Consider the following 14,065-nt stretch of genomic DNA (forward strand, 5'->3'; position numbering starts at 1 on the left):
CGCAACTGCCTTTTCGGTCAGGACCCCTATAGTTACAACACTGTGAAATTTCAAATTTAAATATCTGAAATAATGCAATTTATAATTTTTAAAATCCTATGACCATGAAATTGACCAAAATGGTCTTTGAATTTGGTAGGGTCCTAAAAATGATCTTTTAAAATGGTTGGTGCTATTTCCTATAGACGTGCTGCCCTCTAGTGGTGATCCTAGAGTATCTCTAGCTCCAATAGCTGTTTAAGTCCAGAAAGTGAATAAAACAGGAAATCAAGAAAACAACTTACCCCAAATTCAATTTAAAATGCAGATGAAATTAGAAGCAAACAGAATATTAGGAATAGTCTGTGCCATTAAATTACAGATCATGTGGTTGAGAAGAGTAAGACAGAATTGACTGGGAACTTTGTTTTGAGCTGTAGACTCTTTACTTTAGTGAACAAGTTGTTAAGAGATTATATGGTAAAACTAACCCCTGCTAGTAGTAGTAGAAGGGAAACTGGATGATTAGTGGTTAAAGCAGGGGAACGGGAATCAAGACTGCTGGCTTCTCTCTCTGGCCTTGACAGCAATACACTATGCTACAGTGAGCAAGTATCTTACACCCTTTGTGCCTCTGTTTCCTCATCTGAAAATGGGGATAACAGCACTGAGCTCATATGGGTTGTCAGGGGCCTTAAATTAATGCATGGTCATAAAGCACTTGGAGAGACTTAGCTAAGAGGTGGCACAGCAGCATTGTACACATCCCTCAATGCCAGCTTCGTTCATGGCTTTGCTGCTGCTTAAGATATATTATACATGGACAAAAGGCATCACAAACCTGATTTCAGTGCAACATTGGCCCTTCAAAACATCCCTGAAGCAGACAGCAGCAAGTGGTAAAAGGTGACAGGTCAATAGACTCAACAGACCTCCCGCCCTTTTCTGAATGATGCGGTAAATGCTCCAAGTAACAAGTAGATCCTTCAACATCTGCAAGTGAAGCTGCTGGAGTTTTATCAGCCACCTTCACCAGCAGTTTTCACCTGGACAGACCCTCCAGTCTCTCGGCTAGGTGGGGAAGGAAGCAGAAGTGACAGAATGCCCCAATCCACATCGGAGGCAGAATTGAAAGAGATACCCCCCGACACACTCCCTTCAGGTGGTCTGGAAACTGGAATTTTCCATAGGAATAGCTGAGATATGGCACATTCAGTACAGGTATCACTCTTCTCTGCCTCATAGCTTGAAAATAAAACCAGTGATCCCTTTTAAGGCATCTCATGCAGTGGGATCAATTAGTGTTGAGGATTTCTCATCACATCCATGGGAACACACGGGACTAGTCAGTACCAGTCACCATGTTTGTCAGTCTTTCCTCTCTACCCAGCCTACAGCCAACATTACAGCATCTCATACCAGCTAGTAAGGAGGCGAAGGGCAGAACACCTGCAGCTCCCCATTTACTGCAGTTCTTGGTGCTGGGCACCTCTGAAATCCAGGCCCTAGGTAACTGGGTGCTTACCAAAGTCCTAATAGACTAGCTAGACCAGTCTCCTCCCATGCTCCATTCCTATCCTTTTCCCTTATCCAAAAGCCACCTTCTGCTTCTCTCACTACATGAGATACACCCACCGCATCCTCCACTTCCATTCTGCCTCCAATGCACAATTATCCAGCATCTATACTTGCTTTAGTGTTTCCTTTCTCTCTTACCTTTCAGACAGATGCTGTATGCCCGGAACAGTCCTTCCTCTTAGATACCATCAGCCTCATCCTCAACTAGTGCAAGTGGCATGGCTCCCCTGAAGTAAATCTAATGAAGGCTCAGACCCTGTAAGGCATTCCCTGAAGGCTTGACACAAACTGAAGCAACCAGTTACACAGCAGCTTGCTGGATCAGGACTGTAAGCTTGCAAGCTCCTTCTGGCCTTCTACAGATACATATAGTCCCAGGTACAATTATGGTGAAAGGGTAGTACTTTCAAGTTTAAACAGCAAGTGCCTCCTGAAGATCCTCAAACTGGGGTGAAAGAGGAGAAAACGGCAGCTGAAAATGTGATTGATTTTATCATCATCATCATCATCCAGGACTGTAAGATATCACCACATTAAAACATTGGCAGAAATTTCTAAGCAATAGAGAATTACTGATGGCTGCTTTTTTTTGGTGGATGATTAACTTGTTCATGAGAGAATGGGCCAAATCCTGCTCTGTTATACCACATACACCCAAATTTGGCTTAGTTTTGAAAAGTTTGTCTTTAAGAATGTTATCACAGTTAAGATACAGAATCTTGGCCTCTGTGCTGTGCCTGGTAGAGTCCCGTTCTCTCCTACTGATATTAGTTATTATAGCACAGCAGCAGCCAGAGACCTACTCATAGCAGGGCTCCAGTGCGACATGTTCTGTATGTAGTGTAGGAGACAGTCCATGTCTTGACTAGCAAGGCCACTAAAATCCCAATTCAGCAAAGCACTTAAGCATATCCTGAAATCCCACTGATTTTGCTGGGTCTTAAAGCACATGCTTATGTTCTTTACCGGACCAAGAACAAAAACAAAACAAAAAAACCACTTACTTTAAAATATTAAAACGTTGGGTCACAGAACTGATTTACCTTGTAAGTGCATAGGTTAAAGGTTTCACATACTGGTCACTGTGCTGCAGCTTCCAGCTTGGAAAAAGCTCAGGTTATCCATTCTCCTTTCCCTTTTCAAGTTTTCTGCACCACACTAATATCCTGAGCAAACTAACTTTTGTGCAACACATGTGCACGTCGGAGAACTTCATACTACGTAAAAATAAGCCAAGGTCACTTTAAAAGTTGTACACATAAGTTTATATATAAACTTTGCACAGTTAAACCCGCTCTACTGTAGACACACAATATACTCCACCACCACACCTCCACGATAATATTTTCAGTGCAGCTAACAGAGTCTGGTACAAGTTGCCTTTTAATTATATTCAAAAGAAAGATTTTAGGCATTCAAGGCTAGATCCTCAGCTGATATAACCAGTACAGCACTATCAGCCTCAGTGGAGTTACGTCAATTTACACCAGATGAGTTACCCCTTTGTTCCTTCATTTACAATTTCAGATCGCCAAAAATAAGTTCGTTCTCAAATAAATAGGCCACAAACATGTGTAGCCCGCAGGATTTTTTTCACTGTATATAAAAGTTTTATACCCACTCCACACTATGTTATCTGAGGAAAAAAATTCATCTAGTTAGATATATTAGATGTGATCACATTAAAATCTGGCCCAAAATTTAGAGATTTTATTAAAAGACCAAAAACACTTACACAAACCTTAAAACCAAACAGAAATATGCTCATTATTTTTAGATTCCCATGGAAACACCTTTTAGTAACAATTAACTACTCTGCTGAGCATTTGTAACCAACACATAGCAGTAGTGAGAAAAATGACAGCGACACAAACAAAAAGCAGAACTGAGTCGTTTATCCAAGCTGAGGTACATAAAATCCCTATAAACACCCAAATTAAAATGTTTTTTTAAACAATTTGAATGAATCTTTATTAATATATTGATATTAAATAAGCATCCTTTTAAATATCAAAGTAGGCTAGATTTAACGAGGCTATTGGAAAAACAATTTTAAAAATAAATTATCCAGTGCCTCTTCTAAAAAGAATATCTGCAGACATTAATTTTTACTCCTGGGGATCATATCACATTCATTCACACAAGCCTTTCACAATGGTATATTTTGCACATTGATTAACTGTTCAAGAAAAATAAGAGCTTGTTTATGCACTTGACACTCAAGCTAAATCAAAGGAGTTATATTTCTTAGAAATGGACTTTTGGAAGAAAAAGAACACTGAAAAATGAAAAGGAGTACTTGTGGCACCTTAGAGACTAACAAATTTATTAGAGCATAAGCTTTCGTGAGCTACAGCTCACTTCATCGGAAATGCATCCGATGAAGTGAGCTGTAGCTCACGAAAGCTTATGCTCTAATAAATTTGTTAGTCTCTAAGGTGCCACAAGTACTCCTTTTCTTTTTACGAATACAGACTAACACGGCTGCTACTCTGAAACCTGACACTGAAAAATGGAATGGTTAACACATCTAGCAGGAAGCTTGAGTCAGACACGTGATGTTAGCTGGCAACAAGCGCTGTAGTTTTTATGGGGTCATGTTAGACTTATAATTATTTTCAGTTTCAATCATGCCTTATTTAGAACAGACTGCAGATCAAAAAAAAAAGTCGCATCCACATTTTGATACAAACTGTAGCAATGTATTTCCAAAATAGTCACTCTTACATTAAATATTTATATAGTTTTTTTAAGCTTGTCATAAAAAGTATTTAAGCAATACAAAAAAAATTAAATAGGTCAAGCCTAGATCAGTGTAAGAATCTCTTTATAAAGGAGAGGTAACAGTTCTCCCTATAGTGATTACATTACACATAGGAATCAGACCAAGTATACACAGAAGAAGCTATAGGTCAATTAGTTTAACTGAAGTTCTGTCACATTTCCAACCTTTTTGGTCATCCTAGGTTTGTAATGGTGAACAAAGAAGATGTTTCCCAACACTTTAACTGCCAGAAAAAGATAGGAAAATGTAACTCACTTCCAGAGTGGCTTAGAGGTTTATGAGTTTGTACACAGCCTTTCAGCGTTTAGCTCAGCCAGTACAGGCTCATGCTTTTAGATCTGACCCAAGGACATCTCATTACAAAGCAAGACTTCATTTGCCACATCCCATTAGGGTAATGAGCAATTTTTTTAGACAAAGGACCAGATCTGGATTTCAGTGAGGCTTCCAGAATTGGGCCCAAAGTGTTGGAAACATCCCTGTGGGAATAGCAGTCTTCATTTCTAACACTCAGCCAATTACATTAGTTTACTCTCCTGTATATATGCTGACCACCTCACTTGTCCAGTTATGATTCTGTGACTTACTTGTAATTAGTGTTAGCACTTTTCACTTTCAAAGTGCTGTGCAAAGTATTGGAATACAATTAACCCTCTTTGCAACTTCAAGTCAAAGCTTAAACACAGGTCCTAGGCTTCCCCTACATGCACATGTAAGGTTCTTCATCTCTAGGTCAGCCTGTACTATATACAGACTCTTTCTATTTACACCAGGCGATATTTAGATCAAGTGCATTCAGGTACTGCTCAGGTACCAATGCCAAAGCTGGGTTTTCAAGGAGCCCAAGTGAGTTAGGTACCCAACTCCTCTTGAAATTCACAGGAAGTTGGGTACCTAACTCCCTTGAAAAAGCCCTAGATGTTAGCTACTAGATTTTACTAAGTATCTCATGATAGTTTTAAAAAGTTTTCTTAAAAATATATGGCACTAAGTGTAAAACTATACAACTTCCTCATTTAAAATGCCATACTTCACAGCAAGGCTTTTAAAAAAAAAACCCACACACCTTCCAACTTAATCTTTCTTCTTCACCTTTAAATATACAACTGGTGGGATGCCAAGGTGTCCATGAAAGGACGCACAAGGTTGTCTGTTGAGAAGTAGAATACCAAGCCAAAGGTGATGGAGATGGGAAGAGCAGGCAATGCTTTCTTGAACACAGCCAGCAATAAAAGAGTCAGACATAAACCCTACCATAGAGGGGAACAAAAACAAAAGAAGACATTACACATAATAACAGACCCAGAAATGCTTTCATTGTAGGCACCAGAGTACATGAATAATATGCTATGTACTGCATAGAAAAGGGAAGTCTGCCTGGGCTAGAGGGGATAGGATGTAGTCCCCCACTTCACAAACAGTGGCAGCCTATTTTCTGACTCACAGTTTGAGCGGACATGGGATTCCCTCAGCAATCTAGATCACAAGCTCTCTCAGCCAGGATAAGCAAGAGGTACCAAATGTCCTTGTTAATATACAACTAACATTGAAAAGTTAATTTATTTACATATTTCAAATCTTTGTTCTATACCTTTATGTAGCATTTACTGATCAGTTACAGATAAGTGTCCCAGTTATAATCAGCTACAAACAGCAAGCTTCATTTTCCATACAGGGATTAGCACATAGAAGATCTATTTTTAAACACCTTTCCAGTTGTCAAGATCTATGGAAAAAAATCAAAACCAAAAAAAAAAAAAACCCCTGATTCCTCTCAGACTAGTTCTCTCCATATTCGGGAGTAAATACTACTGGTAGCTGTAAAGCAGGCCAAGGTCTCAGTTTTAAATGGAGCATCTTCATCAGAGCCAAAAGTTGTAGTTTTGGGAGGTTTTTGAGTGAGAGAGAAGGAGAGAAAAAAAAAAAAAGATATTTAAGTACTTCGAAACTACAATAGGCACATACACCACCAGCATCGCTAAGTGAAGAAAGCTCCAAACCTGCCCTCCCACATGGCAGGCTCTTTGGGGGAAGTCCACTCTTATGCAAGGACAATTTCATCTCAATATATAGCGATGGGTGGGATGAAATTTCCACTGCCTCCCCCAAGTCTGAAACTTCACTTCAGTAACAAGAAGTAGAGCTTAGGGGAAGATTTGTTTTAAATGAAAATTAGTGGAGTGAAGACAGGTAAAGCACTACTGCAGGGGTCGGCAACCAGTGGCACGCAAGCTGACTTTTACTGGCACGCTGCTGCTAGCTGGGGTCCCGGCCGCCGGCCCCACTCAGCCTGCTGCCAGCCTGGGTGAACAGAACCCCCTGGCCGGCAGCAGGCTGAGCGGGGCCGGCGGCTGGGACCCCAGCAGGCCGGAGCCAGCGGACAGAAACCCAGACCGGTAGTGGGCTGAGCCACTCAGATCCGGCGTCCGGCCCTGCTCAGCCCTTCTGTTGGCCTGGGGTACTGGTAGCCAGCCCAGGGCTCTGCTCCTGGCCTGGGCCCAGTGCTCTGCAGCTCTCATCAAAAATTACACTACAATTAGCTTAAAAACTTGAAAACTTTGTATATTACAGTAATTGTTAAAAAAAGTATATGTTAATAAATACATAGGTTTGATGAAACTAAGTAGTTGTACTTATGTGCCTGTGCTTAATTTGTGTTTTTGATGATTTGCCTTCTAAAAAAAAAAAAACTTGCATGTTTTGCACCCCCAGAAAGGACATCTCGCACCCCAGGTTAAGAACCACTGCACTAAACTGATAAGATCTGCATTTTAATTTAATTTTAAATTAAGCTTCTTGAACATTTTAAAAACCTTGTTTACTTTACATACAACAATAGTTTAGTTATATAATATAGACTTAGAGAGAGAGACCTTCTAAAAATGTAAAAATGTATTACTGGCAAGCGAAACCTTAAATTAGAGTGAATAAATGAAGACTCGGCACATCACTTCTGAAAGGTTGCTGACCGCTGCACTACTGCAAGCCTCAGCAACCCATGCCTCAGGCTGGCACACAAAATCAACCCCTTGCTGAAGAAACACAGCCCAGAATCCAAGCTTTCATTTTGTACTACTTCTTAGTGTATGCGTAACATGCCTCAGGTGGCACGTGACTGGGATATATCACCGAATTTGGTCTGCTGGTTGGATCATGAGCTTCTCCAGCTTGGGCGAGGTAGGACGAGGAGTGAGAGAAAAATATGATTTTAACCATTGTGGTTGTGAAAAAAGAGTAATTGATTCATTGTTTTCTTCCTGACCCACAGGCAGTCTGAAACAATAGCTATGAGGTGGTTTGAACTATCCCATCCATCCCCATGTGGCATTCACTCTGAAACCCCAAGATAAATTTAAATGTTACCATTGTTAGTTACTTCACTATTGATCTTTTTGGCAGAAACATCCAGCTAATGCAATTATCATTACTGTGCTTTTACAGTCTCCAATCAACTCAACATCTTCCCAGGTACCAAAGCACCAAGACTTAACACTCTCAAATGGGTGTACCCTCTTATGCTCCTTTGAGAATTCTAGCCCAAAGAGTCCCCCCCACACCAGTCCAGCTGCCAAAACTCCAGCTTCCCCCAATGATTTCTGCAATGTAGTTCTGTCGCACTGCCAAAGTGTGTTAAAAAAAACACTGAGATAAGAGACTGCCTCACTGGGATTCCTATACCGATACCAAAGGGCTACAGAAACCAGGGAAAGCTTTATTGCAGAATTTAGATCTAGATTGCTTGGGAGTACTTGGGGCTTCAGCTTGGCTACTTAAAATACTGACATTTATCAAACTAAAATACTTCTTTATCTAAGGCAACTGGCAGTTTAAGGCCCACTACTGCAGCCACATGAATCCCCATATCCCTTCCACTTCTGTATGGATAGCACAGGCTCTCTACAGTCTTTGAACAAAAATACATCAGGGCTGGCACCAGTCCCCACACCCTCCTCAATGGGTGTGGTTTCTTTCTGCAGGTCTGTACAAGGATGGCTTAGCACTACAACACCACAGACCATTCTGGAGCTGAAAACTAGCAGATGGAACCAGAACACATTAGAAATAGATTTTAGGGAAAACAGTGCAGTGCAGATAGTCTCATGGGCAGATTCTGGAGAGCACTTGCTGTAGGGAACAGACCAGCCCAGAGGATGGACTAGATGACCTAATAGGACTCTCCCTCCCGCCACTCCCCCCCCCATCTGTGAGGTTTTGAAAGCTGTGTTTAAAGCTAGGCTCACATACTCTACTTACATTAGATACACTAGGATTAGTTGCTTCTTTTGCCCACTAAATTTCCATTGCCCAGCATGCACCTTTCATTAGAATGTTGACAACTTCAAAATCACCACCCTACAGACTCAGCAGTGACAACATCAGAGCACGTAGCAGTGCTCTTCAACACACACGGAGATCTGATTTGCAAGGTGCTGAGCTTCTTGCAGGGCTGGGTTCTATGACAGCTACAATATGGTAATTTCTTCACAATGAAGAGGACTGTTTCAGAGTTAGTCAGTCTCCAGCATTTCTGTTGCTTCCCAGCAAACAATGGAACAGAACACACCTCTGTCTGATAGCCTGAAACTGATGAGGGTTCTTTATCTTGACAAAGCTCATCAACTTGTCAGGGGTTACTAATACAAAAGAAGCACAAACCTCTTCTATCCTCCTGAAGCAGCTCCTGTTGTCCAGAGGCAGATTTTTTAGCCAGTCAAGCCCAGAGATCTCAGTACTCACTCTTAAATGTGACAAAAGTCCCTGATATCTAGCCACTGAAACAACAACACCAGCAGTTCAATTCTAATTCCTTTTCCCAGACCCTCGTTCCTCTGCCCCATGGTCTCCACCTGGCAGCTGATGTGGATCTTAAGGCATGTCTACACTACCATTTATAATCCATACTCCTGAGCAACGTAAATTACACCAACCTAAGTAGACAGCGCTATGTCGGCGGGAGAATTTTGCCCGCCAACACAGCTACCACCTCTCACAGAGGTGGAGTAATTAAGTCAATGGGAGAGCTCTCTCCCATATTCTTAGAGCATCTTCACCAGACACGCTACAGAGGCACAGCTGTGCCGCTGTAGCACTTTAGTTAGACTAGCCCTTATTTGTTCAAGGATTTTTTTGCCCAAAGGCACAGTCCAGAGTTGATCACATTCTTGTCCCAGAGATATCAGAGTGCCCGCCTATGCTGATCACCTTTACATACAATACGATGGGTAGATTTGTGTGTGGGTTTCTCCCTATATTACACAGCAGTAGTTTAATATTTAACAGTGACCAGTTACTGATACGTTAATCAATAGTACAATACCATAAAGTACATTACAAAAAAAAAAAAAAAAAAGAGCTTTTACAGTGTTACTTACTATAAGGATGGCTACAAAGCAGGCCAGTGTTGTATTCCAGTCTCCGCTAGCAGTGGCAGCGGCTTTCCCTACAAGCACACTGTAAAATATGAAGTCTCCAAGGCCTAGCTTGACACCCCCTGTTAAAAGTGAAAAATTTTCACATCAATGCTCCTGTTTCTTTCCGTTTTTCTTGCTTTACATCCATCCCTTCTCCCTCCTCCAGTGCAACTGATCAAAGTTTCTACTCTTGACTAACAACTCAGACCACCATGCTGACAACATTAAAGTGTTCCGTGGGACAGTTATTTGCATCCTCCCTGTACAGACAGCCTACTTTTTCACTTCACAGAAGCCAATGGACTTTCCTCTATAGAGGCAAAAAACTCCAGGACATTTCCTCTGTCAAAATTACCTTGGGCTGGTTAGAAGATTTCAACGGGAAAGAATTTCCTCTCTTCTCCCCCCGTCTGCAAACCTAATCTCCAACCAGCTACAGCATTACTCTTGTTTGGCCTGTTGGATCCCACACATGACACTTTCTCAAGCTTAGTGGGCACCATTAAATCCTAAACATTTGCATGGTAAGGGCTGCTCTACATATAGATTTTGTACCAGTTTAACTATACTGGTTTAGACAGTTAAAAATGGGTCCAAGTCCCTAGCACAGACAGTTATACTAGGATAAAAAAAGTGCTTAAATCAGCATATCTTATGATTACCAGACTTTAAACGCCCTTACACCAACTAAGGGTATGTCTACACTACGACATTAGGTCGAATTTATAGAAGTCGATTTTTAGAAACCAAATTTTATACAGTCGATTGCGTGTGTCCCCACTAAGCGCATTAAGTCAGCGGAGTGCATCCACAGTACCGAGGCTAGCATCGGCTTTCGGAGTGTTGCACTGTGGGTAGCTATCCCACAGTTCCCACCGCCCATTGGAATTCTGGGTTAAGCTCCCAATGCCTGATGGGGCAAAAACATTGTTGCGAGTGATTTTGGGTACATGTTGTCAGTCGCCCCCCCTCCATGAGAGCAATGGTAGACAATTGTTTCATGCTTTTTCCCCCATGCGGGTGCCATATTGCTTTCAGCAGACAGTGCAGTAGGACTGCTAACCACTCATCGAACCACCGCTTCCGTTGCCACTCTGCTCTCCTGGCTCTTGTCTTGATAGTGAATTTCTCCATGTTGTCTCTCATGGGTTCCCACTTCCGCTGCGACTCTGCTCTCCTGAATTCACCTCGCAGTTAGACAGCCACTGCTTCCGCTGCCGCTCTACTCTCCTGGTGGTCTTGCAGGGCCACTTCCGCTGAAACTCTGCTTGGCTGCTCTCGTCTCGCCATAACACAGCAAGCATGCAGCCCACTCAGCTGTTGTGTCCTGGCAGTAGACGGTGCAGTAGGTCTCCAAACCAGTGTCATTGAACGACCGTTTCCGCCGCCACTCTGCTCTCACCATACCACAGCAAGCATGGAGCCCACTCAGATCACCGTGGTAGTTATGAGCATTCTAAACACCTAGCGCATTGTCATGCAGTATATGCGGAACCAGAACTTGCAAAAGCAGGCGAAGAGAAGATGGCAGCACAGTGAGGAGAGTGATGGGGACATGGACACAGACTTCTCTCAAAGCACGGGCTCTGGCAATTTGGCCATCCCGGTGGCAACAGGGCAGGCTCATACCGTGGAACGCCAATTCTGGGCCCGGGAAATAAGCACAGACTGGTGGGACCGCATAGCGTTGCGAGGATTCCCAGTGGCTGTGAAACTTTCACATTCCTAAGGGCACTTGCTTTCTCCTGCCCTGAAGCACAATAGCACCAAGATGAGAGCAGCCCTCACAGTTCACAAGCGAGTGGCCCTCTGGAAGCTTGCAATGCCAGACAGCTACCAGTCAGTCAGGAATCAATTTGGAGTGGGCAAATCTACTGTGGGGGTTGCTGTGATCCAAGTATCCAATACAAATCACTGAGCTGCTGCTATCAAGGGTAGTGACTCTGGGAAATGTGCAGGTTATAGTGGATGGCTTTGCTGCAATGGGATTCCCTAACTGTGGTGGGGCAACAGACTGAACGCATATCCCTATCTTGGGACTGGACCACTAAGGCAGCCAGTACATAAACCAAAAGGGGTACTTGTCAATGGTGCTGCAAGCACTGGTGTGTCATAAAGGACGTTTCACCAACATCAACGTGGGATGGCCGGGAAAGGCACATGATGCTCGCATCTTCAGGAGCTCTGGTCTGTATGAAAAGCTGCAGCAAGGGACTTACTTCCCAGACCAGAAAACAGTTGGGGATGTTGAAATGCCTAGTTATCCTTGGGGACCCAGCCTACCCCTTAATGCCATGGCTCATGAAGCCGTACACAGGCAGCCTGGACAGTAGTCAGGAGCTGTTCAACTATAGGCTTAGCAAGTGCAGAACGGTGGTAGAATGTGCATTTGGACATTTAAAAGCACGCTGGCGCAGTTTACCAACTCAGTTAGACCTCAGTGAAACCAATAAGCCCATTGTTATTACTGCTTGCTGTGCGCTCCACAATATCTGTGAGAGTAAGGGGGAAGACGTTTATGGCGGGGTGGGAAGTTGAGGCAAATAGCCTGGCCCCTGATTATGCGCAGCCAGACACCAGGGCGGCTAGAAGAGCACAGCGGGGCACGTTGCTCATCAGAGAAGCTTTGAAAACCAGTTTCATGGCTGACCAGGCTACGGTATGACAGTTCTGTTTGTTTCTCCTTGATGAAAACCCACCCCCTTGGTTCACTCTACTTCCCTGTAAGCCAACCCCCTTTCCCTCCGCCCTTCAAATCACAGCTTGCAGAGGCAATAAAGTCATTGTTGTTTCAAATTCGTGCAGTCTTTATTAATTCGTCACACAAATAGGGTGATAACTGCCAAGATAGCCCAGGAGGGGTAGGGGAGGAGGGAAGGACAAGGCCACACTGCACTTCAAAACTTATTGAATGCCAGCCTTCTGTTGCTTCGGCAGTCCTCTGGGGTGGAGTGGTTGGGTGCCCGGAGGGTCCCCCCCCCCACGTTCTGGGCATCTGGGTGAGGAGGCTATGAAACTTGGCGAGCAGGGCGGTTGATTACACAGGGGCTGCAGTGGCGGTCTGTGCCTTTCCTGCACCTCAACCATACATCAGAGCATACGAGTTTGATCCTCCAGTAGCTTCAGCATTGTATCCTGCCTCCTTTCATCATGCTGCCGCCACCTTTCCTCTTGATCCCACCACATGTCCTCTTGCACATCCCTCCTGTCCTTGCGTTCATTTTGTGATTTCCTGGACTCTGCAATTGTTTGCTTCCATACATTCTTCTGGGCTCTTTCAGTTTGGGTGGATTGCATGAGCTCAGAGAACATTTCATAGAAGTGAGGTTTTTTCGCCTTATCTGCCCTAGCCTCTGGGACGGAGATGCTAGTCACAACATTGAAACATTTGCAGCTGTGAGAGGAAAAAAAGGGAGATTAAAATTGAAAAAAGAGACACATTGGCCATTTAAAAGGAGGGGCTGATGTTTTTGGGTTAAAGTGCAGCACAAACCTAACTAATCCCCACCTCCCCCACCCCACATACACACCCCCCACATCCAATTCTCTCGGATGATCGCTTCACCGGTCCCCCCACCGCGTGGCTAACAGCGAGGACGATTTCTTTTCAGCCACAGGCCAACAGCCCAGCAGGAACGGCCACCTCTGAATAAAATTCCCCTATTTCAACCAGGTGACCATGAATGAGATCACTCTACTGAGGATAACACAGAGATAAAGAACGGATGTTGCTTGAATGCCAGCAAACGCCAGGACCACACACTGCCATGCTTTCTTATGCAATGTGCTACTGGCCTGCCATGGTAAAGTGTCCTACCATGGAGGACGCAATAAGGCTGCCCTCCCCAGAAACCTTTTGCAAAGGCTTTGGGAGTACCTCAGGGACAGCTTCATTGAGATGTCCGTGGAGGATTTCCGCCCCATTCCCAGACACGTTAACAGACTTTTCCAGTAGCTGTACTGGCCGCGAATGCATCCCAAGTCTTCAGGTCAAAGTAATCATTAAACACACTTGCTTTTAAACAGAGTATTATATTTACAAAGGTACACTCACCAGAGCTGCCTTCTTCGCCTTTAAGGTCCGGAAGCCCAGATTGGGAGGGTATTGGATCCATGGTGATAAACAGTTCCTGGCTGTCAGGGAGAACGGTTTCTCTGCTTGCCTGGTGTGCACTATCTTCCTCGTCCCCAAAATTCTCATCCTTGTTGCACGAGACTCCCACCTTGCAGGAGTACATGTACAGGGGTGGGGCACTGGTAGGGACACCCCCTAGAATTGCATGTAGCTCACCACAGAAGTGGCATGTCTGGG

The 14,065-nt window shown here is 43.7% G+C and overlaps 1 protein-coding gene across 5 annotated transcripts in view; it reads right to left on the bottom strand.

Moving 5' to 3' along the window:
- Positions 1-4,183: 4,183 nt before the first annotated feature.
- The window catches only part of PSEN2 (presenilin 2), a 31,973-nt gene continuing 22,091 nt past the window's right edge, over positions 4,184-14,065 (bottom strand). For 4 of the 5 annotated variants that reach the window (XM_043511661.1, XM_038393851.2, XM_038393852.2 and 1 more), the window contains 2 exons: positions 9,715-9,833; positions 4,184-5,592 (listed from right to left, as the gene is read on the bottom strand). In XM_043511661.1, coding sequence (XP_043367596.1) covers positions 5,437-5,592; positions 9,715-9,833 — 275 coding nt within the window. In that variant the 3' untranslated portion in view covers positions 4,184-5,436. Of the gene's footprint in view, positions 5,593-9,714; positions 9,834-14,065 lie in introns of those variants that run through there. The other variant, XM_043511663.1, reaches the window with a different exon arrangement.

The sequence above is a fragment of the Dermochelys coriacea genome, chromosome 3, assembly GCF_009764565.3.
Source record: "Dermochelys coriacea isolate rDerCor1 chromosome 3, rDerCor1.pri.v4, whole genome shotgun sequence".
Taxonomy (NCBI): Eukaryota; Metazoa; Chordata; order Testudines; family Dermochelyidae; genus Dermochelys; species Dermochelys coriacea.